This window comes from Psammomys obesus, unplaced genomic scaffold, assembly GCF_907164565.1.
Source record: "Psammomys obesus unplaced genomic scaffold, mPsaObe1.curated_primary_1811, whole genome shotgun sequence".
Classification (NCBI taxonomy): Eukaryota; Metazoa; Chordata; class Mammalia; order Rodentia; family Muridae; genus Psammomys; species Psammomys obesus.
The window spans coordinates 3,917,770-3,942,778 of record NW_026596069.1 but is presented as its reverse complement, the minus strand read 5'-3'; the positions used below and the strand labels follow the sequence as shown (position 1 = coordinate 3,942,778).

The window sequence follows — 25,009 nt, the reverse complement described above, 5'->3', positions numbered from 1 at the left end:
AGGGGCCTGTGGTGGCTGCTCAGACCTTCACCTGGCCCTTATGAGAGCCATCCTGGGTCACTCCAGGGTCCTAGCTGACAGAGAGAGGAGAACCACAGGCCTTTAGGGCCGAGCCAGGCCAGCGTGGGTGTAAGAGGTAGGCTGGGAAGGGCTTTGGAGGCTGTGGGTGCCTGTAGTAGAGAACTGGGAGTTCACCTTTGCTGTCGCTACTCCAGTCTGTGTGCTTGACGTGAGAGAGCCATCTGGGACAGAAGAGGGGAGGGTCTTGCACCCCTTTTCTGCCTGGGTATCCATCTCTGGCTACTCCCACACCACTGGTTTATATTTTCATATCTCCTGTTATTTCCCTATAAGGCTTACAGTTGGCCACTCTGCCTCTGCCGACCTGGGAGGCCCTTTAAGTTTGGGTCAGGGGGAAGGTCAGGGGAAAGAGGCTATGCTCTGAACCAAAGCTCCTAGCTTGGCTGATTCCAGCTGCGTGTGTGTGAGTGTGTATGTGAGTGTGTGTGTATGCGCATACACACATTCGCATGTTTGTGCATGTTAGAGGGATAACGGAGTGAGGAGGGACAGGAGAATACCCTAGAGTGTCAGAGAATCAGCCTAAAATTCAGAGTACCTGGGCAGATGGACAAACTCTTGGCCTTCCTCATTTTGCCTCCCACAGGGGAAAACCTGCCTGGTTTCTCACAGGGCCTATTTTGCCTGCCTTCCTGTCAGCCCCAGTGTGACTTTGTGAGAGCGTTAGCGTGTACATCCTGTCTGTTTGGTCCCCAACCACAGCCTGTGCTGGGAAGAAGTTCAGTGGGGAGGGTGGTGGAGACGCCCTACTGGCTGGGTGACTCTCACTCGGAGACAGCTTCTTGCTGAGGTGACAGCTCAGACTCGACAGGAGGAGATGATGAGGAAGGTGAAGATCTGGTGACTTTTTGAGGGTCTCAGCAATGGAGTGGTGGGTCCTGGAAGGGAGGTGTGTGGGTGCACGCTCTCATGGCTGTGTGTAGGCATGCCAGTGTGTTAGGGTGCTGGTAAAACGGGGTGAGTGGTGGATGGAGCTCAGCCTCTGGTTCCTACAGTTTTCCTGCTTCCCTTGACTTCTTCCTCCCGTGCTCCTGGATTTGGCCAGGAGTTCTGGGTTCTGAGAGTGGTTATTCATGCCTATCCCCAACCATTCAGACTCTGCGGTGTGTGTGTGTGTGTGTGTGTGTGTGTGTGTGTGTGTGTGTGTGGTGGGGGTTGTTGTAGAACTGTTGGAGGGTTTGGTGGGGTGTCTCATGTATTCAAGAAGAATGCTGAGCCCAGAGCCTCTGTTCTTTCTCTAGGCTATGGGGAAGGCCATGTTGGGCCTTGGAGGGCTTAGAGAGACTCCCTCCCTTCCCAGAGGCACAGGTGGCTCCCTTTGCAGGCACTGCCCTAGGCCCAGCCCCTCATTCCAGCCCTCCCAGGGAAAGCAGGCCATCTCAGTCTGCCACGCAGAGGGCCTATGCAGATGGATGTTTGCGGAAGGAGGTCTGGAGCCTCCCACTGAGCCGTTCAGGCAGCCGTTGACAGACGCTTCAGCTGCACTCACATCTGGCCAAAGGTTGAGGATGTGAGGAGAGGAAACTGTGATAGGAGGTGACTTTGAGTGGTGCTGATAAGGCTTCCTGGACTGCCGGCCGTGGGCCTGTTTAGTGACCTCCTGTGCTGGCAAGCACAGGCACACGGAGGTGTGGCCAGTCTGAGCCTTACTCTTTGTCCCACATGAAAGCTCCTCTTTGTTCCTGATGAAGCGAGACGTGCAGGGTGAGAGCGTGACGCTGTAAGTGACACTGAAGGTCTGGGGCTTCCTTTTGTTACGTGTGTGAATTCAAATCTAGATGACACCCACTGGGATTTGCAGGCGTGCCGTACAACAAAGAGTTGAACCAGGAACACGTAGTGATAGAGATAGACAGCTCATGAAAGAAAAGAAGGAGGGAGCTTTCCTTTCGGTGGCGAAGTGCCCACCACTCAACCGTGATGACCTGAGCTCGGTTCGCCGGAAGCCATGGAAAGCCCATGTCTGGGATGCCAGCTGTCTATGGTTAGATGGGAGATGGAGAGAGGAACGTTCCTGGAAGCTTGTGGGGGAAGCTTGCCTTTACATGGTGTAAAGTCGCATCCTTATGGCTTTCAGGGCAAGCAGCTTACCCTCTGAGCCACTTCTCCAGCCTCTCATATGTCAGTCTTAGGCTTCTGGAACCTCCTTCTCCGCCTTAGTCTCCTGCTTCCCCAGTGCTCTGTCTGTGAGCTCAGCTCAGGAGACTATCGGTGGGTAGAGGAGTCTGTGTGTGTGTGTGTGTGTGTGTGTGTGTGTGTACTAGTGAAAGCAGTGGTAGACCTAAAGAGAGCACCTTGTCTCCTGACCCCAGAACGGGGACAGCTCCTATCGTGGCTGAGCAACATTCATGTTAGGGAGCGGATTTGGCACTAGCTGGTCAGGAAGGCTTGCCTCAGTGGGCAGGGTGTGGGGGGATACACAGTGTGGATGGGATAGATAGGAATCTGCTGTGAGTTTGTCTCTCCTCCTGCTGTGAATCTCTTCGGAGCTTATGTGCAAGAACCAACTATGCAGACAGATTACAAAAAAAAAAAAAAAAAAAAAAAAAAAAGGTAATGTTCCGCCATTTTGTGTGAGGCTGTGTTCATAGCTATACTCTACAGCCAAGAGCCAAAAGCTCTCATTGGCTCAGGTCTTTCTGCAGTGGAGTACTTGGGTGACATGGGACCTGAAGGGGACCACTTCCTTGCCTCTTGGCCACACCTTAGTTTCTGTCATTATTACTTACCGCTGCAGAGGCGAAAGTTTACAAAGTTATTCTCCACCTCTGTCATTCTTACCTTCCTTCCCATCCAGTGACTTTAGTGGCCTGGAGCCATATCCCAGGCCCCTGCAATATGACTGATCCCTTTCCTCTTCTCTGCTTGAGCAACCTCCTCCCTCAAGCCTTTCCTTTCCTGACTGTCCCAAACTCTTGCTCTGACATCTGAGTCACCTATGTAATTTTAGCAGAGATGCAGGACATAACATAGATGGGGTAAATGTGAAAGAAAGTGTTTTAGTTAGTTTGCTGTTACTATAACAAATAGGAGACAATCTTTTTTTTTTTTAAAGAAAGATTTACTTGACTCCCATAGGTGAGAGATTTTAGTCCTTGGTTTGTCTGTTGGTTTTGAGTACATCTTGACAAGAAATGTCTGTCAGGGACTGGGCTTACTGTAACTCCTAGGGTACAGAGTGCTGGAAAAGGAGCAGATGAAAGCATAGGTCCATGAGGGCTAGTGGGATGGGGAAGCTGAGGCCCTGAGTAGGCCAAGCGTACTTTCCAGGTTGTGTGGCCTAGCTCAGGGTCATCAAAAGGAGGTATTTATCAGAACATACTGGTGTTAGGCGAATGTAACTGGGCCCCATGATTACTGGACTGTCTGTCTGACTGTGTTTGTTTCCTCCCTGGACAGCTGTAGGGTTAGAAAGAGCAGGGCCCAGGGAGAGACTGGAGAGGCCTGTTGGGCAGGCCCTCTGGTCAGGGCTTCCTTTTAGCCCTTTGACCTAGCTTCTCTCTTAGCCTTGGGTCTACTTCTCTGCCCTTGCCTACCCAATATCATACCTTTACCCTACACCTCATTTTCCCAACACTGATGAGGAAGGCCAGCAGTCATTAGAGGCAGGCTACCTTGAAGGCTTACAGTTGGGAGTGAACTATTTTAAGCATGTGTGTGTGTGTGTGACTGCAAGGGACAGTATGGTTGGGTCCAGTGTTGCCTGCTGGCTATGGAGAAAGAAACAGAGCAGCTATGCCCATGTCACCTCTAATAGTCTCAAGTAGGAAGCTGATTGAAAGTGACTGCAGCCAGGCTCAGCAGCCCTTGCTACCCTCTGTGGCCTGTGGTGTGTTCTGTCCCACTCTGGGTCTTCCCTGCAGTGTCATAGGCCTTGGTGGAGGCAGCAGCGTCATCTGGGTATATGAGGACAGTGGGTGGGGCTCCCGGTAGTACAGTGAGATCAGTAGGGCGTTCAGTCTCTTGCGCTGTCTCTGAAGCTTTCTTTTGGGTGATGTCATGACAGCCTGTCTGGGACTTCCCGTCTTGGCTGTTACTAGAACTTTGGGTTGGAGTGCTTCAGTCTCACATCGACTATTCCTTGCTGATATAAGACAGGCAGAGCAGGTTGTAAGAAAAATATTTTGGGGTTGGGGCGATGGCTGACTTGGTGAAGTGCATGCTGGGTAACCCTGAGGATGTGAGTTCAGTTTCTCAGCACCCACATAAAAGAAAGGAAGAAGCAAGAAAAGTATTTTAGTCTGGGGGCTATTACTGTAACAAATCATTAGACAATCACCCCCAAAAAGAGGAAGAGTGAGTCTCTGCCCCATGGCAGCCGGCTTACAGGAGCCCCTACTCTATCCTAGTTCCATTTGCTGGGGCTTCTGCCTCTTGGTTAGCTTTTCCCCCCTGGACCCTCTCAGCCTTCCCTTCTAGCACACTTACATTCCTTTGTGTCAGCCACTGATACCCAGAAATGCTACCCTGAGCCCACAGTGGCCTCGGGTACTGAGCACTTGGATAGGCACTTCCCACCATCCTTCTGTCCTTCCTTTGTAGAACGTCCAGACTTACTCTGACAGAGTCAGAATTGACTCTGCTTTCCTTAGCAGCCTGCTTGCTGGAGCCTCTCCTCCCATCCCCACTCTGTGCACTGGGGATGCCATCTCTTGCTACAGACCTAGAATCCCTATCTCATCCCTGTCTCTCCAGACTTATTCTTTGTTCTTCTGTAACCTTCTTGCAGGAGCCCCTCCTCTCACCACAGCTCTACTTCCTGGGGACTCCACCTCTTGGTGTGGACCGACGCTCTCTAGGTCTTTTCCACAGCCCCTCTTAGTCTTCCCTCCTAGTCCACCCCCATTCCTTTCTGCCACCCACTGACCCAGCGAAGCATTCTCTACCCAGGTCTCCACAGCCCCCACATTTGCCTCAGATCCAGAGAAGGCAACAGAAACCGAAGAGCAAAACACCCACCCAACAGAGATAAGACTAGACGTCAACACCTAGAAACAGCCAGATGCCTAGATACTGGTGAAAAAACACAAGCATGAATAGCCAAGACAATATGCCTTCACCAGAACCCAATAACCCTATTACAGTAGGCCTTGAGAAATGCAGTACAGTTCAGACACAAGATGAGGACTTCAGAAAAGTAGTTATCAATATGCTCAAGGATATTAAAGAGGCAACGAATAAATCCCTTATTGAAGACCAGGAGAACACAGAGAAGTAGTTGAATGAAGTACTAAAAACAGTTCAAGAAATGAAAGTAGAAACAAAGAGTCACTAAAGAAAACCAAAACGGAAACAAAACAGGAAATGAAAAATTTAGAATGTCAAACACAAACCCCAGAGGTAAGCCTTACCAAGAGAATGGAAGAGAGGACCTTAGACATTGAAGAAATGGACACCTCAGTCAAAAAAAATGTTAAATGTCAAAAAGTCCAGGCACGAAACCTCCAGGAACTCCGGGACACTATGGAAAGATCAAATGTAAGAATACTAGGGATAGAGGAAGGAGAAGAAACTCAGGTCAAAGACACAGAAAATATTTTCAACAGATCATAGAAGAAAATTTCCCCAACCTAAAGATGAAGGTGCTTATCAAGATTTAAGAAGCATATAGAACACCAAATAGAAAGGACCAGAAAAAAAATTCTTACAACTCATAATAATTAAAACACTAAATATACAGAACACAGAGAGGATATGAAAAGCTGCAAGTGAAAATGACAGACTAACATATAAAGGAAGGCCCATTAGAATAACACCTGGCTTCTCAGTGGAGAAGGGCCAGGCTAGATGTTCTACAAAGTCTGAGAGACCACAGATGCTGGCCCAGACTACTATACCCAGCCAAACATCATAATTAACAGAGAAAGAAAAACATCCCATGATGAAATATATTAAAACAATTTCTATCTACAATCCAGCCCTACTAATGGCACTAATGGGAAACCTCAGTCTGAAGAGGCTGACTATACCCAAGAAGACACAAGGAATATGAAGTACCAGAGCAATCAATTAAAAAGGGGGGAAAACCCACACCATAGCAACAAGATAACAGAATCAGTAAACACTGTTCATTGTGTTTGCTTAATTAGTGTACTCAATTAATATTGAGAGTTACCATCTAAATTCCCCCAATAAGACACAGACTAATAGATTGGACTAGAAAGCAAGATCCATCTTTTGGCTGCATCCAAGAAATACACCTCACCACCATCTCAGGGTAAAATCCACCAAGAAGATTTTGCCATCCTAAACATTTATACATCAAATAAAGGGCATGCAAATTCATAAAAAGAAACATTGCTACAGCTAAAATCAATATTGGCCCTCACACAGTGATAGTGGGTGACTTCAGCATCCTACTCTTACCAATAGACAGGTCATCCAGACAAAAACTAAACAGAGAAATACTGGAGCTAACAGACATTATAAACCAAGTGGACCTAACAGATATTTACAGAACATTTCACCCAAACAAAAACAAAACAAAAACAAAAACAAAAAACCAAAACACAAACAAACAAACAAAAAACAAAAACCAGCCAAACAACAACAAAACATTTTTCCCTTCTCTTTCTTCTTTTAATTTTTTGAACTCTGTCCAAAATTGACCACATACTTGGGCACAAAGCAAGTCTCAACAGATATAAAAAGATTGAGATAATACCCTGCATCCTATGTGATTAAACCTGCGTATCAATAACAATAGAAACAATAGAAAGCTTACAAAGAAGCTTACAGAAGCTGAACAACCCTACAGAGTGAAAAAATGACTCAAGCAGAATTTAAGGAGGAAATTAAAAAAACTTTTTAGAATCGAATGAAAACAAAGATGCAACATACCCAAACCTATAAGACACAGTGAAGGCAGTTCTAAGAGGCAAGCTTATAGCAAGAAGTGCCTATATAAAAACAATGGAGAGATCCGATATTAACAGCATAACAGTACACCTGAAAGATCTAGAATGCAAAGAAGAACTTATACCCAAAAAGGAGTAGATGACAAGAAATAATTAAACTCAGGACTGAAATCAATAAAATACAAACAAATAACATCAATATAAAGAAATGAATGATGAAATGAAGAGTTAGTTCTTTGAGAAAAATCAATAAGATTGATAAACCCTTAGCCAAATTAACCAAAAGATGGAGAGAGAGAAGATCCAAGTTAACAAAATTAGAGATGAAAAGGGAACATAACAAGAAACACCGAAGACACCCGGAGAATCATAAGGACATACTTTAAAAATCTGTATCCCAAACCTAAATGAAACGGATACATTTCTTGATCTATATGGCCCATGATTCATCAGATAAGCAATTTAAACAGACTTCATAACCCCTAGTGAAAGAGAAGATGTAATTAAAAATTTTCTGAACCAAAAAAAGCCCAGGGCAAGAATGGCTCAGCGTAGAATTCTATCAGCTCTTCAAAGAAGGGACTCCTTAAATTATTTTACAAAATAAAAACAGAAGGAACATTGCCTAATTCTTTTTATGAGATCACAATTATCTTCTTATCTAAACCAAAGATCCAACAAAGAAAAAAAAACAACTACTAACAAATTTCTCTTATGAACATAGATAGAAAAATTCTCAACAAAATACTTGTAAACTGAATCTAAGAATACATAAAGAGGATTATTCATAATGGTTGGAAGCTGACTGTCAGGCCCTATTTCTGACAGCACTTACATATCTAGTTGAACACAGAGAAGCTGAGGTGGTGCCTAACAAGAGCCTTTACCTTTACTGACTAGTATTCACGGTACTGGAAAGAATTCTGTACACTACCAATGGAGAAAGGTATGAATCATGTGACCTACAATGGCGACCCGCCTGTGATGTATGATAGTGCGATAGTGGCAAAAACAGTGTATGAGTAAACCACCACTCTCTGATTAGATTGTAGCTTCATTCAGTGACCGGGAGCCCATGCGTGACACAGCTCGGGTGGCCACAAATCTGGGACTGGATGAACCATGGGGCCTAGGGGAAAATCGACACTACTATTCTACCGAAGGAATGTAGCAATAAAATGACTCCTAATAACATTCTGCGATAGTCATAAATCAGTTGCTTTGCTCGGCCATCATCAGAGCTGAGAACTAACAACTGGACGATGTGCAGAGAATTGAACAATCTGGAGTGCTCAGTCCTAAATGGGATGTCTTCTTCAAACTCCACCGTCAGGGCTTGGGGATCTATGGGGAAGAGAAAGATTTGCAAGAGCCAGAGGTGATGAGTGATTCCACCAAAACAGTAGTCTTCAGACACAGCAAGAACCTTTAGATACTGTGGCCCCATGCAAAGGACTTGCACAGGTTTAAACAAGAAGGGGTCTCAGTGTTGAGAGGGCGAAGTGCAAAGCGCTCCCGTTCCCAGCAAGAAGCTGTCTGCAATTGGTACTTACTTCCAAAGGAAGAATTAAGTTTTCTTCAATGGAGTCTCACCAGGAATATTAACCACACTTCAGGGTACACCCCATCCCCAGCAGCAGATGGACAACAGAAAGCAAAGTCAATGGCCTTTTTGTATACTTTTTGTTCCATATTACTTTGTTTGGATATTTTTTTTTGTCTTATTGGTCTTTGCTTGTATATTTAGATTACTGATTTGTATGTGTGTGTACTTATTGTCTTTTCTTTGTTTTTGAAAGAGGGAAAGTGTGAAATTGGGTGGGTAGGAAGATGGGAGATTCTGGGAGGAGTTGTGGGAGGGAAAAAGTCTGATCAGAATATGTTGTTTGAAGAAATTGTTTGCCAGTTTGAAAAAAAGGCAAACAAACAAACAAAAAACAGAACAGAAGAGGCTAGGTCTGTTTGGTGAATACATTAGAAATTTAGAAGTTAAAATCCTCAGTTGGTTTGACTAATTTCTTTTGGGCTGAATGCGAGCCGGTATGTCATATTTAGGTCTAAATGGTTTAAAGTTTTCTCATTTTGTTGCGGATAGCAAGCAAAAGAGAGAAAGAGAAGGGGATGGGGTCCCAGTAAGCTCCTCAAAGGCATGTCCTCAATGACTAAACTCTGTCCCACTAAGTCCCACTTTGTGGTTCTACCGTATCCCAATGACACCAAGTCTTGTGACCAAGACTTTAGCACAGGGGCCTTTGGCAGATAGTTGAAGAAATGCTTATCCAAATTAATATGTACAAGGGAGGGTGTGTACATCACTATGGACTACTATGCAAGGAGTGAACACCCATGGAATTTAGTATCCAATCACATGTGGATATTGAGAAACCCCACACAACTGAACCCCTCGTGATAACTGACCTGCTACTCCCTTGACAATGACGTCCATTATCTACCCATGAAGAAAAAGCCTCTTGGCTGGGTGACCTTCCATTGGGTCTTACCCAGCTACGCTGCCTGGTAAGGACAAACTTTCCCACAAAGGAAGTGTGGGCATACATTCTGACCATTGCACAGTGGCAGTCCTCATGGTCTGCACCCCAACCTTTCATGAATGAGTACCCTTGTTCCAGCAGCTGCGCTTCTCAAACTGATGGTCTCCCTTTCACTGTGTTGGCAGGTCCTGCAGAAACTGGGGAAGGCGGATGAGACTAAGGATGAGCAGTTTGAACAGTGCGTCCAGAATTTCAATAAGCAGCTGGTGAGTATTTATGGAGGTGGAAGGGCGGTTATCAGGTTGGAGATGGTGAGTACCATATTTGTAGAGTAGGAAAGCCCAGATGGGAGAATGTTGTATGGAGGAGTTCCTGGAGGCAGATGCCCTGGTCCTGGCTGAGACTATTAGAGAGAAGAGGCCAGGTTCTTGGAAAGACTTACAGTGAGAGACAGGGAGGGGGAAGGCTGAAAGAGAGCAGGAACTGTGGCCAGACCCTGGAAAAGCTCACATGTCAAGGCCAGTGGGAGCCAGAGTAACTTCTTGCTAGGAGAGGGGCGTCTGTAGCATTTAATGTGGGGCCAAGCAGGCTGGATTTGACTTAGACATCATCTAGGCCTGATGGGTGCCCAGCTGTGTGGCAGGCTCCAACTAATCCTTTACAGGTGGCTTATGGGTATCTCCAGACAGCCCTGGAGAGCAGCTGTACCAGTGCTCCCCTTTCGTAGATCAAGCAGCGAGCCTCAGAGAGATAGGGTCAATTACCTAGGGCCGTCCAGCTTTGGAAGTAGATTCAGATAGCTCTTGTCTGGTTCTGAAGCCTGGAACCACTCCCAGGGCAGCCGTACCAGGACACACCCCAGGCTTAATTACATGGACAGCATGGAGGCAACAGTTAGATACAGGGGAGGGCTTCCCTACCCAAGGGAAAACCCTGAGCATCCCATATGGAGATAGCATTCACCATCTGCTGGCTGGAGGATCGGGGAAAGGCAAGATAGCAGGAGGAAGGCTGAGCTGGCCATGGCCTGTGGCTTCTTCAGGACAGACTCATGAGAATCTGAGACTACAAGAATGGGGGAGGTGAGGTTAGGGCTCTGCTGGAAATGGGGTGGTGTAGGCCCAGGTGGTGAGACTCTAGCCTCATGGTACTCCTAGTCTATAACAGGCCTTGGATATCACTGAAGGTGCCCAGTAGAGCCTCTGCAGCCGGCCAGGGAAAGGGCCTGGGATCTGGGAATGAGTGATAGCATGCTGGGCGAGAACTGGAGCATGGTGGGAAAGGGTTGGGGAGAAGCAGGGAGAGAATGGGAAAGCATGTGAGGAGAGTACTTGAGGATAAGTTGCCATGGCCTGCCAGAGATAGCTAACCCAGGAGGTTCCTGAGGGCAGGAGTGGGAGCCACCATGACTACTTTTCCCTTAGGCCAGTAATGGGAGGTGTGTATGTCCCCTCATAGAGGTCATCTGCCACCTTAGTTTCTTCATCTGCAAAATGTCTGGAACAAGAGGTCGGAAGCCTGGCTTCTGATTCTGTGTCTTGTAAGGCTGGGCATGTCCCCTCCTTAGCTGTTTCTCTAAGGCTGTGGGCAGCTTTGAGCTGCTTTGCAGACCGCCATTACCTCTGAACTTACTGTGGCCACATATAGCCTTGTCAGCTGTTCAGGTTTACTTTACCACACAGTTTGTGTAGTGCTTAGGATCGAACCCAGGGCTTTGTGCATGCTAGGTGAGCATTCCCCCAACCGAGGTAACCCTCCCTCCCCTCCAGATCCTGGTATTTTCTTCGTTGTCAGATGAAGCACTGGGGTACAGCGTAGTTAAGGCCACATGGCTAGTTTAGGGAGCTTGGAGATTGAAATTTGGACTCTGAGCCCTTACCTTTGTCTAAGTTCACCCAGCCGTGAGGTGAGCTGGATGTTGTGAGCTTGGGGTGGGGCTGCCCAGGTCACTTTAAAGCAGGCTGGGCTGGCAGGGGGAGGCCAAGGAAAGCACAGACAGGAGCCGAGGTCCCTGTGGCCTGGCCCAACAGAGTGGCAGTCCTGATTCGTCTCACAGTGTTTATAGGCGTGGGTTTGGGCCCAGGGGACACCTTCTGGAACCATCAGCACATGTACAATGATAGAAGTGTGGAACTCTTCTGAGTGAGGATGTGGGCAAGAGAGCTGGGAAGGGTTAGCAGTCCCATGACACTTTTGCTCGGCAGAATGGGGTCGGTCATACATGGTGCGTTTTCTCTACGCATGTGCTGTTACAGGTCAGCCTAAGCGAGTTGGCTTCTGCCAGATGCTAATCTTCAATGCTTTACCCTACAGCCTCTTCAGAGTCACCCTTGCTGGGTTTGGCCCTGGGAAAGCCCTCCTTCAGTCATCCTTGGGCAGAGGCTAGGCCCAGAGACCAGGGCTAAAGGAAGCCACAGAGGTTCCCCTGGACTGGGGCTCAGGCTGCCCCAGGGCTGGTGTGCTGCCTGACTGTTTAGGGTCAGGGGTAATTTAAGGTGTCCTTTGCATCTAAGTGGCCCTCACTGGGAGGTTATACAGGTCTGGAATATCCTGGTAAGTTCGTGCACGTGTGTATGCGTGCGTGCATGTGTGATATGACTTGGCAAGGGGGTGTGGGTGAGGTGTGGATTGGAAAGGTTCTTGAGGGAGAGAATCCAGGAGCTGTAGAGTGCTTGGTCCTCTGTCAGCCTAGAGAACTGCGATCAGAGCTGGGGTGTGGGAAGCCAGAGCCCCACTTTCTCCTGTGGCTCTGGCTGGAGCTCAGTATAGCGAACTCAACTCCAGGTTACTACAGGGCTGACAGGGTGTTCAGTCTTCAGGGCGGTGGATCGCCTATTCCTTCTTGTGTTCTTTGGAGGAGGCGAAGGTTGCCTGCTGGTACTCTCGATGACCTATCCGGATGGCTTTCTTTGGGTCCTGTTGCTGCCAGTCCCAGGTAGCGCCCTTGACTTCTGCCCTGTCCTGAATGACTGCAATGAGCAGAGCCGGTAGGCTGTGAGGCACTTGGCAATGAAGATTCAGGTTTGCCTTCCAAATACACTCGGTTTATTCACACAAACATCCCTTATGATACCTCGATATACAAAGATTATGGTAGTCTCATGTAAACAGACACCTCACCAAGTGGTGAATTATTAGACAGGAAATGCAGGCTTCTCCTGGGGAGTCCTCTCCAGTGAGGATGATTTGGGAGCACGCTTGACCCATGCTGCCGGGTCTTTCAGCTGTGGCATGCTGGGAGGAGTTGGAAGCTCCAGATGATCTTTGAGAGTGATGGTCAGCGCTGACAGGTGCAGCAAAGGTGCAGGAGACTCGATGGCCACTGGAGCTGGAGTCACACGGTGGACAATCTCAAGGTCCCGTTGCCAATGGGGATCATTGCACAGGCTTGAGATGGCGTCGTGGGAGCACAGCAGTGCAATTCTGGGACCACCTCTAAAGTTCCGATTTTTCCTGTTGTTCCAGTGGGCCATCTGGGCTCCCAGCTTAGGGCTGGTTCATTAACATGTAGGAGCTGCCTTAGGCTAGGCCCGGATCAGAGCTGCCTTGTGGTTGGCTCCTTAACACATCTTGCAAGCATTACTTTATTCCAAGTTACACAAAATAGTTTCACTTATGTCCTCATGGATTTTCAGGAGAGTACCTGTTGCTTTCAGCTCCCAGCACTGCATACCCGATTCAGGCCCTCCTGAAGCCATCATGAGTTTCTAGGCTGGCTGAGCTCTTACTTGTTGGGCCGGTCTAGACGCACTAAGGTGCAGGAGCCCTGCCCTTGGGTCTGTTTAAAGTCCTGTCCCTGTCACTGAATGCCTAGTAGCAAGACTTGGGGCTGAAGTCAAAGGTCCCCTAAAACTACTGGGAGATGGGAGCTTGAGTCTGCAGGCTTAGGGTGGGACTGAACAGAGGAAGGCCCAGCGTGGGTGTGTGGAGGCTGGCTTGGCTCAGCCTCCCCTGGCTCTGTGTCAGGCCCTTTCTAACACTCATGGGCCCAGATGAGCAATGGCCCAGAATATTCTTCCCCAGCTGGCCTCTAAAGGCATTGGGATTGGGACCCAGGAACTTCTGGAGAATTGCTGCCCAGCTATCCTGTTTAGATGCCGAGAGAGCCAGTTCTGGGCAGCTCCTTGCTCAGCTGAGTGGTGCTTATCTGCTCACAGCTCAGTGTCTGGGAGCCTTGGTACAGCCTTGGTGTAGCCCAGTCAGGGGGAAACCTCTTGTTTGGGTACAGTGTCAGGGCATGAATTAGAAGACACAGGAAGTGGGCTAAAGGTGTGACTGGGATGAGGGGTGCTGGGCCTGGAAGGTTCTATGGCATCAGGTAACAGAATAGCATTGCCTCCTGAGCACACTTTAATCCTCATCTCTAAACATAGAAGCACTTAAGGTGTTAAAGTCAGGGCGCTCTGGAGTGCTGGGACTCTTTCTGTCCAGTGCCACAAGCTCTGCATCCCATCTCGAAACACTTGTAGGTTAGGCTTTTGCTTCCCCATTTCATTTGCTCTCAGAGAGCCTTGAACTCGGGTGTTCAAGCTTACATCTGACCAGGGCTACATGCCAGGTGGTCAGCCCGCCTGGTCTGTCCAACGATGATCTGTGGATTTGATGAACTGCGGAGTGAAGGTGTTTCTAGGAAGAATAACAAACAAGATTGGACAAACAAAAGTGCTGCTTATATGTCATTTGCATTATGGATAATGCAGAGATGGCATCCGGCACACAGGAGGACACGTGTGGGCCCTGTGCATAGTCTCTGTCATTTCATACGCCATCCGTGTCATTCTGTGCTTGTGCATCTGTGGTTGTGGGTGCCTGACGGTTCCAGGATAAATCTCCAATGTTTCTCAAAGTGCAGCTGTCCTGTAGGGGGACTGAAAGAGTTCTACAGAGAGATTTTGTTCCTTTCACCCTCTCTGGTTATTATCTGGCATTTGATGTTTTTTTTTTTTTTTAACTGCGACTGCCGGTGTCCTCAGCTGTGAAACAGGGTACAGAGTACAAAACAATAAAAGGATTCCACCCAAGGCGAGTGTAGTGAACCAGCGAGTTCACTGGAGCAAGTGTGGGTGACTCAGAGGCAGCTGTGCACTAAGAAGCCCACCCAGCGTGGGTGATGACTCACCAGAGCTGCAGCTCCTAGAGTTTCCTGGCGTGCAGAGGCAGTGGGGCTGGCTGGAGAGTGTCCTCTCCCCGGCAGTTGTTACTGTTCATATAACCTTGGCAAGGGACCTTCTAGATCTGTCCATTTCAGGAGCTTCTTGGGAGCCATGTTATGGGTTACCCACCTAGCCTGAGCCTCCTTCCGGTGGGAGGTGCTCCCTAAATCTCCTTGGTTTTGTATGATGGTAAGCCTGTTGCTGACCTCACAGCATCCTTGTCAAATGGTGATGCTGAGAAGATGGTACCCAGGGCTGTAGGCACCAGGGGAGAATTGCAGGTCCAAGCAGATGAGGAAGGGCCTGCTGGCGGCGGGGGAATAGAGGTTGGAGGGTGCTGGGGTGAGCCAGGAAGGTGGCCAGTCCCTGAATGCCCTTCCTGGAGGTGGACCAGTATGCGCAGAAATCATCTTCAGGCCAGAGTGCTGCACTGTCTAGATCTCCTGTGGCTATGTCGTGGCCAGAGTGGAAGGGGCCAAGATGGTTCCTTTCTGAGACACAACCAGCCTCAGCTGCATGGCCCCTGCCCAGTGTGAAGCCTACCCCTTGAGGCCTGACTTCACGGCTCTGGGGCCTAGTGTGTCATCTGAATTGTCCCCCGCACTTGTGGTGTGCCAGGCAGGGTTGTTATTTGTTCCGTATTTTTGAGGCTCAGGGGGTAAACTGACTTGCTTACTTCATGGCCCCCAAACTTGTGTGTTCTTCCCCTTCTTACGTGGCTTCTGAAACCTTCCACTTAGCACTCTGGTTAGTCTGTGGTAACCCTCTTGGTCCCTTGGTCTTAGTGTTCCTGGCCCATTTCTGTATCATAGGGACTTGGTTCTGGCCCATGGTTCTACCCTCTGTGTTGCTGGCTCTGCAGCCTCAGGATCACTGTTACTCTCCTAGCTTGGGAAGCTAACTCCTTCTCTACAGCCTTTTCTACTGTCTCTCTCGCCTGGGCTGGAGGCCCTGAGAGTACTGGGCAGTGTCTCTATACTTCTGCATGCTGCTGATACCATTCCATTTTGGGCTTTTCTTCTCCTTGGAGTCTGCCACCCCCTGTCCATGGGTACCATTGTCCCTGTGAAGGCTCATAGGAGCTTCCTGTCCTCTGGTACTGTGGGAGTCTCTGTTCCCAGGTGCTATCTAAGGTTGCAGAACAAGGTGCCTGATGGTCCTTGAACCTGCCTGTCTGTGTTTCTGTGCTCTTTCGTCACTTGTTCACTGTCAGCCGAGACTGGGACCACTTTGTTCGTGTACTCTGTGTGTATGGTATTCAGCAACGCCTCAGCTGGCATCTGCTTGCGGGGCTCTCCTCCTCTCGCCTTCCTTACACCACTAAGTGGTGGCTGTCAAGAGGACTGTGGGAGTACAATGACAGTAACAACAGCTCAGGGGCCACAGCGGCTCTCCTCTGAGGTTCATCTCCTAGGGAGAACATGGGTTGGTTGCTGTGGGCAAGAAGGAAGCCTGGCTTGCCATGAGATGGGCGATGGGAACGAGAGAGTTGGTGACCAGTGTCCCCAGGCCCTGAACTAGTTCTTGGCTTTTCTGGCAGACAGAGGGCACCCGGCTGCAGAAGGATCTCCGCACCTACCTGGCATCTGTTAAAGGTAGGGTACATCTGTCTGCAAGTCGGGGCTGCAGAGCTGAGGCGGGCAGAGCTATGGGGCAGCTGGACCACATCTGTGGTGGTGATGGCTGCATGGGGGATGACGAGTGGAGCCCATGGATCTTCTCCCTACCGCACAGCCATGCATGAAGCCTCCAAGAAGCTGAGTGAGTGTCTCCAGGAGGTGTATGAGCCTGAGTGGCCCGGCAGGGATGAAGCTAACAAGATTGCAGAGGTGAGCATGGGAGGGTGGACTCAATTCTCCCCTCCCCCCACCAGGGTCCTTTTTGGCCTCCGCGCCTGTCCCCGCAATGTCTCACCTTCTGACGCATGCTATCCTGATTCTCTGGCGCTCACACACAGTGCAGCCTTGGTCAAGTTGCCTTCCTTCTGCAGGCTGTGCTTTTGGTGCTCGCCACACTGGCATTTGAGAAAGTGCACTATGGCTGCCCCTGTGTGCTAGTGCTCATGCGTCACAGTCTCCCCTGACGACCCTGCCGGTCCTTACTGTGCTTGAAGCTTGCTCACAGCCCAGGGGCACTGCAGCCTCAGGAGAGCACAGAGGTCTGAGGCCATGGGCTCCAGGATGAATTCTGGAGACTGTGGGGCTTAATGCTCCAAACACTCTTGTTCCTATGTCTCAGAACAATGACCTGCTGTGGATGGACTACCACCAGAAGCTGGTGGACCAGGCTCTGCTGACCATGGACACCTACCTGGGCCAGTTCCCTGACATAAAGGTAAGCGACCCCTTGGCCCACGGTCTCGCTTCTACAGGAGTCTGGGAGAAGCCTAGGGCTGGCTCAGGTGGAAGGCGACGGCCCTGTGTCAGGTGTCTGCTTAGCCTGGCAGTTTGTCTCTTCAGGACTGGCTTCTCTGGGACCAGTCACTAGCTGGCTGTATCTCCTACAGGAGATACAGGGCACTGAAGATCCACCAAAGAAACGACTTTGCCCAAGCCTGGCTGAGTGTCTTGGGGTTGTGCTTAGCCTAGAATGAGTGGCGACTTGCAAAGCTGCATGGCCGGAGCTCCCGCACAGCTTGCAGGTGGTGTAGCAGCCCAGAGCATCTCCTTTCCAGTAATTGTTAACACTTATATCGCCTCAGGCAGGGCCTCAGGTGTGAGGCTGTGAGTGGAAGACCCAAGCATCTGTGGACTGAAGGTCCTTGTATCTATGCTGTGTGTTTGGTAGGGCAAGTGTTGCCTGTTGACTGTGTGGATGTGTTTATGTTACCGAATGTACGGAAACCTGGAGGCTTCTGCTGGAACTGAATATGTGCCTGGAGCCTTGTGCGCTAAGGTCTCTATCAGCGCTGCTGGGTCCTCCTAAGGTCTCCTCAGGCCTCAGGAGTCTGAAGCACCCAGGAGGGATGTCTCCCTGATGTGCGCCAGTCCAGATATATAGTGGTTCAGGAGATCTGGGGCCCGAGAAGTAGCTCTAAAGATCCCGGAGCCTGGCTGAGGTAGAGGTTTGACTCCCATGATACTGGCTAGAGGGTACCGGCAGATGACTTCCTGTCGCTGGGAAAGTGGGTGACACAGAGAGAACAGGGCGGCCTGCAGCGTCAACCTCCTGCCTCCAGAAGGCTCTGTTGCCAGACTGGGGTCTGGCCCCCAGATATGCAGCTTCAGGGCTGCTGTGCTTACCTTGCCTCCTTTCTCTGGGACCAGCCTGGGCATCTCGGCATTAGGCCCCATTGAGCCCTTCTGTCTCCTGCTTCTTAGTCACGCATTGCCAAGCGGGGGCGGAAGCTGGTGGACTATGACAGCGCCCGGCACCACTATGAGTCCCTTCAGACCGCCAAAAAGAAGGATGAAGCCAAAATTGCCAAGGTAAGTTCCGGGGCAGGGGCAGGGGCAGGGGCTGGCAGGGAATTAGAGTGAGGTTAGTTCAAGGGTCCCAGCTGTGGGTAGGGATGGTGCTAAGACCAGTGCCATCCAGTAGCAGACCCTGTGGGTCCCTGGGTAGGCGGGTGGGGCTGTTGCTGGCCTCTTTCTGCCCCTTTGCCCTGCTCTGAGGCAGTTTTCCAGAACAAGAATAGACCCAGCTTGGGTTTCCCTGGCGTGGCACTAACATGCTCAGTGCACCGAGTGGAATTCTGTCACGGGATCCGATGTGACCCTGCCTTGCCGGAACAGGCCTGTGGGCCGGTCACAGGGCTGGCCACGTAGTCCTGTGGTGAGCGGCGGGCGGGCGGGCGGCAGAGCCCCGTGTGCTGAACCCCCTCGACGCTGCCTACCCCTCTCATTGCCGTTTTGCAGTTGCAGTTCAACCGCCCTCCCCACACCACTTGGGTGGGACTCCTCTGATTTTCTCAGCCCTGGGGGTGGGGAGGGGAGACGCCATACCCGCTGCAGGCTGGCCTCTAGATGGGGGCTGGCCTGACGGTCCCTGCGTGGGATGGTGGGCCTGCTGTTTAATTATTTATGTCTCTGTTGTTTTTTCTTCTTCTCCCACCTCCCTCCCGTCTGTCCGTTCTCCTTCGCCTTGACCTCTCCTTCCCTCCCGCCCCTGCCCCCAGCCTGTCTCGCTGCTTGAGAAGGCCGCCCCCCAGTGGTGCCAAGGCAAACTACAGGCTCATCTTGTAGCGCAAACTAACCTGCTCCGAAATCAGGTGATACTGGCTTCTAACCTTGCACGTGCTGGCGCCTTCTGGTCTGTTGTCCACTCTTGGGTGTCTGTCTGCCCAGCCCCCACAAAGCTTCCCCGGGATACGGGAGGACTTATCTTCTTTCTGGGGTTTCGAGCCAGGTAGGGCTGAAGGCTGAGCTGGAGGCCTGTGGCCTGTGGGTGCGGTGGGTGGGGCTTTCAAGACTGTTTTAGAGGAGACACCTGACCAGGTTCCTAGCAGATTGGGGCCTAGGAGTTGTGGCTGACTTGGGCACCCAACCCGGGTCTGTGCTCTTTTCAGATGGCTGGCGTCCTGTAGCACTCCAACCAGGAACTGCTTTTAGCTTTCTCTAGGAGCCCTCTCTGGGACCCCTGCCGTGTTCCTCCAGCTGTTTGAAAGATCCAAAGTTATTCCGAGGAGCCGTATCTTCCCCCACAGGCACTCTTAGTCCCAGCAATCCCAGCGCTGTCTGTAGCCAAGTGCGGCCCCTAACTCAAGGCCTGGGGAGGTTAACCTGGCCCTTGGTCTCCCAGTAGGGAGTCCTTGCTACAGAGGACCGCTGGAGGAGACTCTAGGAGGCCTCTATCTTCTGGCTGGGATGCTGAGACCCATCCGGGAGACCTGGGTCCAGAAGGGTCATTCTTTGGAGGTTACACAGAGGGCAAAGGTTTGAAGGGACTTTCTGCTGAGCCCTGGTCATACCACCCTGCCAGTAGAGCTATAGCCCTCTTGATGTCCTGAACCTGGAGCTGGCTAAGTTTGGCTGAGGTCTGCTGAAAGTGAGGCAGGTGGACCAAGAGAAGTGGCCTACATCTTTCTTTATTCTCCCAGCCTCACCAAGACTAAGGAAACCTTTGTAGTGGGGGATGAGGCAGGTAGCTGAGACATGACCCAGGAAGAGGTCGGATTTCTCCTGGACAGTGCCCCATTTCTCCGGGGCCACCTCCCGATCCCGTCATCTCCAACCTCATGGTATCAAATGTACAGGATGGGGGAGGGAGGAGCTCCAACCTGACATGGCTAGATGCTTAATTTCTGACCTGACCCACTGCCTAGCTTCTTGAAGGCCGAACCTTGCAGCTAACCTTGGAGGCTCTGAGGTTAGGATCAAGGTGATTGGTTATTCAGGGCTTAGTAGGTGTAGACTTACAGGTCTGGAAAGCACCCAGTAGGCCTTGGAGGTGGAGCAGGAGGACTTTGGGGAAACGAGTGGGGCTGAGGGCATAGAACCCAAGCCAGGTTTATGTTGAGCTGCTCCCTGACCAACATGGAGTACTTTGAGTTGGAGAGGCTCCTGGGGGAGGTTGTAGGGCTTGGGGTAGGGTCTGCTGGATGCTCTAGGGCTCTTGAGATGAATGTGGGTTGGGGGATCCTGATTGGGAGGCCAGCAGGGGAGGCTGAAGCATGGGATCACCTTTTCAGATGTTGGCTTGTTTTACCTTTCGCATGGATCTCTCTCTCTCTCTCTCTCTCTCTCTCTCTCTCTCTCTCTCTCTCTCCTGCTCCTAATGCCTAGCTGGAAAACTGGAGCAACTGCAATTGCCCTTGTGACCAGTGGGCAGCTAGGCAGCTAGGTGACTGTGAGTTTGAACTTGAGACCCTAATCCGCCCTGTGGGTAGATTTGACTTTGAAGAGACAGTGTATGCTCTGCCCGCTGTGCTTGCAGGACTGACTGGCTTCCTATTGCCCTGGCTGACCCTGGGAGCTGTCCAGACTTGCTCCAGCCTCTTGGGCTTGCCTGCCAGACAGGTCTGGATTCTAGTCAGCTCATTGACTTTAGAATGGAGAGGGGGAAGGATGGGGGCTGGAAGGCCTCCTGCATTACCCACTGTGCTCGCCTGCCTTTTGCTCTGGAGTGCTTTCTAAATTCTAAGGTGTGGTATTTGTGGTATAGCGAGCATAGCTGCCTTCTGAGTGCTTCCTAGAAGGCCAGGATATGAGGCACATATCAAAGGACTCAGGCCCATACTATGGGGAATTTAAAGTGCACCTGCCCTTATTCTGTGCACAGTTGCTAGGACACCGGACCTCTGCCGAGAGGCTACCAGCTCTGATCTGACCTTCCTGAAAGGAATCATTTATGTTTACACCATCCAAATTTGCCTTTAAGTATGTGTGTGTTTGTCTGTCTGTCATCTTTGGGGGCGTGTGCCGTGTGTGTCTGTGTGTTTGTGTGTGCACATCCATTTGTCTGTGTCTGCCATCTTTGGGGGTGGGAGGTTCCCCTCAGAAGCTAGAAGAGGGAGTCAGATCACCTGAAACTGGAATTTAAAGGGGATTGTGACCTTCCTGGTGTGGGAGCTAAAACTGAGTTTGGGTCCTCCTCCGGATGGGCAGGAAGCACCCTTTAATCCAGCTACTAAGCTGTCTCTCTGCTTCCTGACCCCAAATTTAGAGTGGGTTCTAGGAGTCAAACTCAAGTCCCTCCGCATGGGTGATAAGCACTGACCTTCTCGAGCCGTCTTCACAGCCTCACCTTTAAAGAGTTTCGGTTTTAGTTTGTTTGTTTTGCTTTTCTGTTTTTCGAATTAGATTCTAAAAAGGCTGCTCAGCAGCCCATGTATTACCTGGAGGGCAGGGAAGTTAGAAGCCAAGGCTCCAGCTTGGGGTACCCTGGGCCTGGGTGCTTAGTGGGCGGGTCCTGGTGTGCCTTAAGCTAGGCGGAGGGGCCAGCTGGGCCTGGTGGGGGGAAGTGTACTTTCGTCTTAGTGATGTCCTGGCCAGCTGTGGGCCGAACATCAGCTTTAGAATGTGAGGCTGCAGCCTGCTGTCCAGCGAGCCCCGGATGTGAGTCAGACCTGAATCTGGGTCACTCCCCTCACCCCTGTCTGTGTGACCCAGAGCTCTGCCTGGTGCTGGGGTCTAGTGCCACCTCTTGGTAGGTGTGAGCACTCTGCAGAGTAAGTAAGTGAGTTAGGGTGAGCTCTGGGCACCTCAGCCTAGCTCCGTCCTCTCCGCCTTTGCTCTCCTTAGAGGTGCTGAGTCACGCCACTGGTCTCTGGTTGGGACGGGTCGTAGTAGAGGGATTTGTGGGGAAAACTTCCCCAGCAAAGGAATGAGAAGCTAGGTACCAAAGCCAAGCAGGCTCTCGCCCCAAGGAAGAAGCAGGAACCGTTAGGTGGGGTCGGAGAAAGCAGTAGTCTGCTAGTTGAATCTCGGGGCTCCCACTTGGCTCCAGGGGGTTGATGTGGAGGTCAACCCCACATCACATAGGCAGCGTTCCACTGAGTTTGTGCTCTGCCTCTGTGCTCCATTGCCTAGGTTGTTTGCTTTCGACTCCTGCCCCCTCTGTGTATTTCTGTGTGTGTCTGGGTTAGGGGCCAACCTCCAGTATTCCCCTGACAAGTCAGGTGCATTCATATTTTGAGACAGGATTTCTCTCACTGGGGCCTGAGACACATTGGGACCATTCTCACAATAGGACCTGGTTCAGTTCAGCCGGCTCGCCAGTGAGCTCTAGGGATCTTCTCGTGGCCACCTCCCCGGAACTGGGGTTTCAAGTGTGCTCTACCACATCTGGCTTTTCATGTGGGTGCCTGGGATCAAACTCAGCTCCTCCTTCTTATTCTGCAGCCTCTTTACCCTCTGAACCATCTCCCAGCCCTTGCCTCCAAGCCTTCTTATTGGCCTTCTCTTCAAATCCTCCCTTTGTAATGGTAGCTCAGCTCTCCCATTCCTAGAGTGTCCTCTGAGGCCTAGCTGTAGGAGTCCCTAGGGCTCCAGTGGGAGGTTGTGGGTGGCCATCCACATGCAGTCTAGCCTCTATCCTGCCCAGGCCCTGGGGCCTACATCCAGGCTGGAGAGGGTGCCGGCTCTGGGGATAGGTCTGGGTCAGTGCCAGACAGAGTCTAACCTACCCCACCGCCTCTCCATCCCAGGCAGAGGAGGAGCTCATCAAAGCCCAGAAGGTGTTCGAGGAGATGAACGTGGACCTGCAGGAGGAGCTACCGTCCTTGTGGAACAGGTGAAGTCAGGAGGGGCCCACATTCCTGGCAGCCAGCATGGCCCTGTGTCCACCTCCACACCTCGAGGCTCTGTGTCTCTGAGGACGCAGCATGCAGTCACACGTGATTTTCACCATCTCACCTCCTCCTCCTCCCGCAGCCGTGTCGGTTTCTACGTCAATACGTTCCAGAGCATCGCTGGTCTGGAGGAAAACTTCCATAAAGAGATGAGTAAGGTAGGCCAGGTTGACCCTCAGTGCAGAGGATCAGTCACGGGCAGAAATGGGGAGCTTGGGTGCTCTGGTCACCATGCTAACTTTTCTACCTGGGGCAGTGGCTGATGGTCCAGGCCAGCCCCAGCCTTCCAGGCCCAATCCTGTTCCTCTTACCTGGACCATGTTTCTGGAATGTGATCAGCCCCTTCTCAAACTATGATCCGGCAGCTCTGAGAGCTCAGGGCTAGAAATGGTGATGGATAGTTTTCCTCATCTGTGGGAAAATAGTAGATGTTAGCAGAATTTTTGTAAAATAGTAATAATAATAAAAAAGTCTCAGCTGGGTGCGGTGGCACACACCTGTGATCCCAGCACTCAGGGAGGCAGAAGCAGGAGGATCTCTGTGAGTCTGAGGCAGCCTGGTCTACAAAGTGAGTCCAGGACAGCCAAGGCTATACAGGGAAACCCTGTCTCAAGAAACACAACCACCACAAAAAGTCTCCTGTGTTTCCTAAGGCAGTGAATAGGAGGCTTCTCTTCCCGAGTCTGGCATGGGAGGCGTGATCAGCTCACACTTTCATGTTGTATTAAAATGGATGCTGGGTAACTGGCCGTTGGGGTGACAGCTCCCCCAATCCATATGGTGGCTGTTTTGCTTTTGTTTCTTAGACCCAGGGGGATGAAGTAATGGCAGCTTACGGGTTTTGGGGCTAAGGAGAAAGAGCTGGTTTGGGGCCTTTTCCTAACCACAACCCTGCTGTTTAAAGGCCTCTCTTTTCTCCCTGTTCTTCCTCCTTCTTAAAGATCTGAGGCAAACCATACAACAGGGCGGGTGAGATGGCTCAGTGGCTGTTGTCACGTAAGCCTGATTAGTGACTTGAGTTTACTTCCTGAAACTTAAGTAATGGTAGGAGAGAATCAGCTCTCTATAACTGTCCCCCAATCAATACACAGATTGAAGAAAAATAAAAATCAAACAGGTATTTTAGGGAAGGAAACCTTCATGCATAGTTAGTGCTAGGCACAAAAAGTGGAGTTATGTCTAAGGGGGAGAAAAATTCATCTCTGCACTTCCTAGTGGCTAAAAACAAGAAGACACACATTCTCAGCAATGAGACCCAGAGCCTGTGTGCATGGGACCTCGTTTTCTCTTACTCTGTGTTTTTGGAGGAATTTCTGGTAGTTGTGGGAAGGCTCGGAAGCTTCCTGGCAAAGTGACCTTAATCATGGGGATTAACATGAAAGCTGCAATCTGCAAACATGAGGTTTCAGAAATAAAATGTTGAAGTGCTTTATTATGCTTGAAATCCAGCAAGTAGGAAGACTAAGGGAAGAAAGAGAGTTGCAAGTCTGAGGCCTGGGCAGCTTACTGAGACCTCGTCTCCAACTAAAATAGACAGAAAGCTGGGGGTGTGGTCCAGCAGTGGAGCACTTGCCTCCCACGTGGATGGTCTCGGGTTCAGCCCGAGGCTTCACATGTGCTGCACAAGTGCTCCGAGGGCCCCCCCAACAATATTAAGATATTCCCTTAAACAGCAATAGAGAAAAGATGGCTCCCAGAAACAGTAGCTGTTGGCAGTACAGCCCATGTCCCCTGGTTTCCATGGCACCGGCTTTGTGGGGCTCATTGTGCCGGTCTCCTCTTCCATTGATGGGGTCAGGGGAGCTTGCTCCTGTTGGAGGTAGGGTAAGGAGTGAGGAGGCACAGGCACGCCTGCAGAAGGGGTCCTTGTCCAAGCCTGCTTCTGTTCACTTCCTCCTGCAGCTCAATCAGAACCTCAATGATGTCCTGGTCAGCCTAGAGAAGCAACACGGGAGCAACACCTTCACGGTCAAGGCCCAGCCCAGGTGGGTTAAAGTGGGGAGGGAGAGGCGAATGGGGCCCTGGGACTTGATGGTCAGCACCTGGAATCCTTCCTTGTCCTCTGCGGGCCCTGCCGGTTTGGCCCTGGGCCTCTGGGAACCTTCCAGGCTTTGTCTCCTGCCATCAGGGAAGCACCCTGCAGGGAAAGGAGCGTGGCTAGGGAGCCTGCAGCTCCGAGCCTTTGTGGAGTAGAGG

At 50.7% G+C, this 25,009-nt stretch overlaps 1 protein-coding gene across 9 annotated transcripts in view; it reads left to right on the top strand.

Annotated features, from left to right (window-relative positions):
* The window catches only part of Bin1 (bridging integrator 1), a 57,628-nt gene that overhangs the window by 18,980 nt on the left and 13,639 nt on the right, over positions 1-25,009 (top strand). For 5 of the 9 annotated variants that reach the window (XM_055625486.1, XM_055625488.1, XM_055625489.1 and 2 more), the window contains exons 2-10: positions 9,616-9,696; positions 16,124-16,178; positions 16,318-16,412; positions 16,822-16,917; positions 17,904-18,011; positions 18,701-18,793; positions 22,670-22,755; positions 22,896-22,971; positions 24,716-24,798. In XM_055625486.1, the coding sequence (XP_055481461.1) occupies positions 9,616-9,696; positions 16,124-16,178; positions 16,318-16,412; positions 16,822-16,917; positions 17,904-18,011; positions 18,701-18,793; positions 22,670-22,755; positions 22,896-22,971; positions 24,716-24,798 (773 nt within the window). The remainder of the gene's footprint in view (positions 1-9,615; positions 9,697-16,123; positions 16,179-16,317; positions 16,413-16,821; positions 16,918-17,903; positions 18,012-18,700; positions 18,794-22,669; positions 22,756-22,895; positions 22,972-24,715; positions 24,799-25,009) is intronic. The other 4 variants (XM_055625487.1, XM_055625490.1, XM_055625495.1 and 1 more) reach the window with 1 other exon arrangement.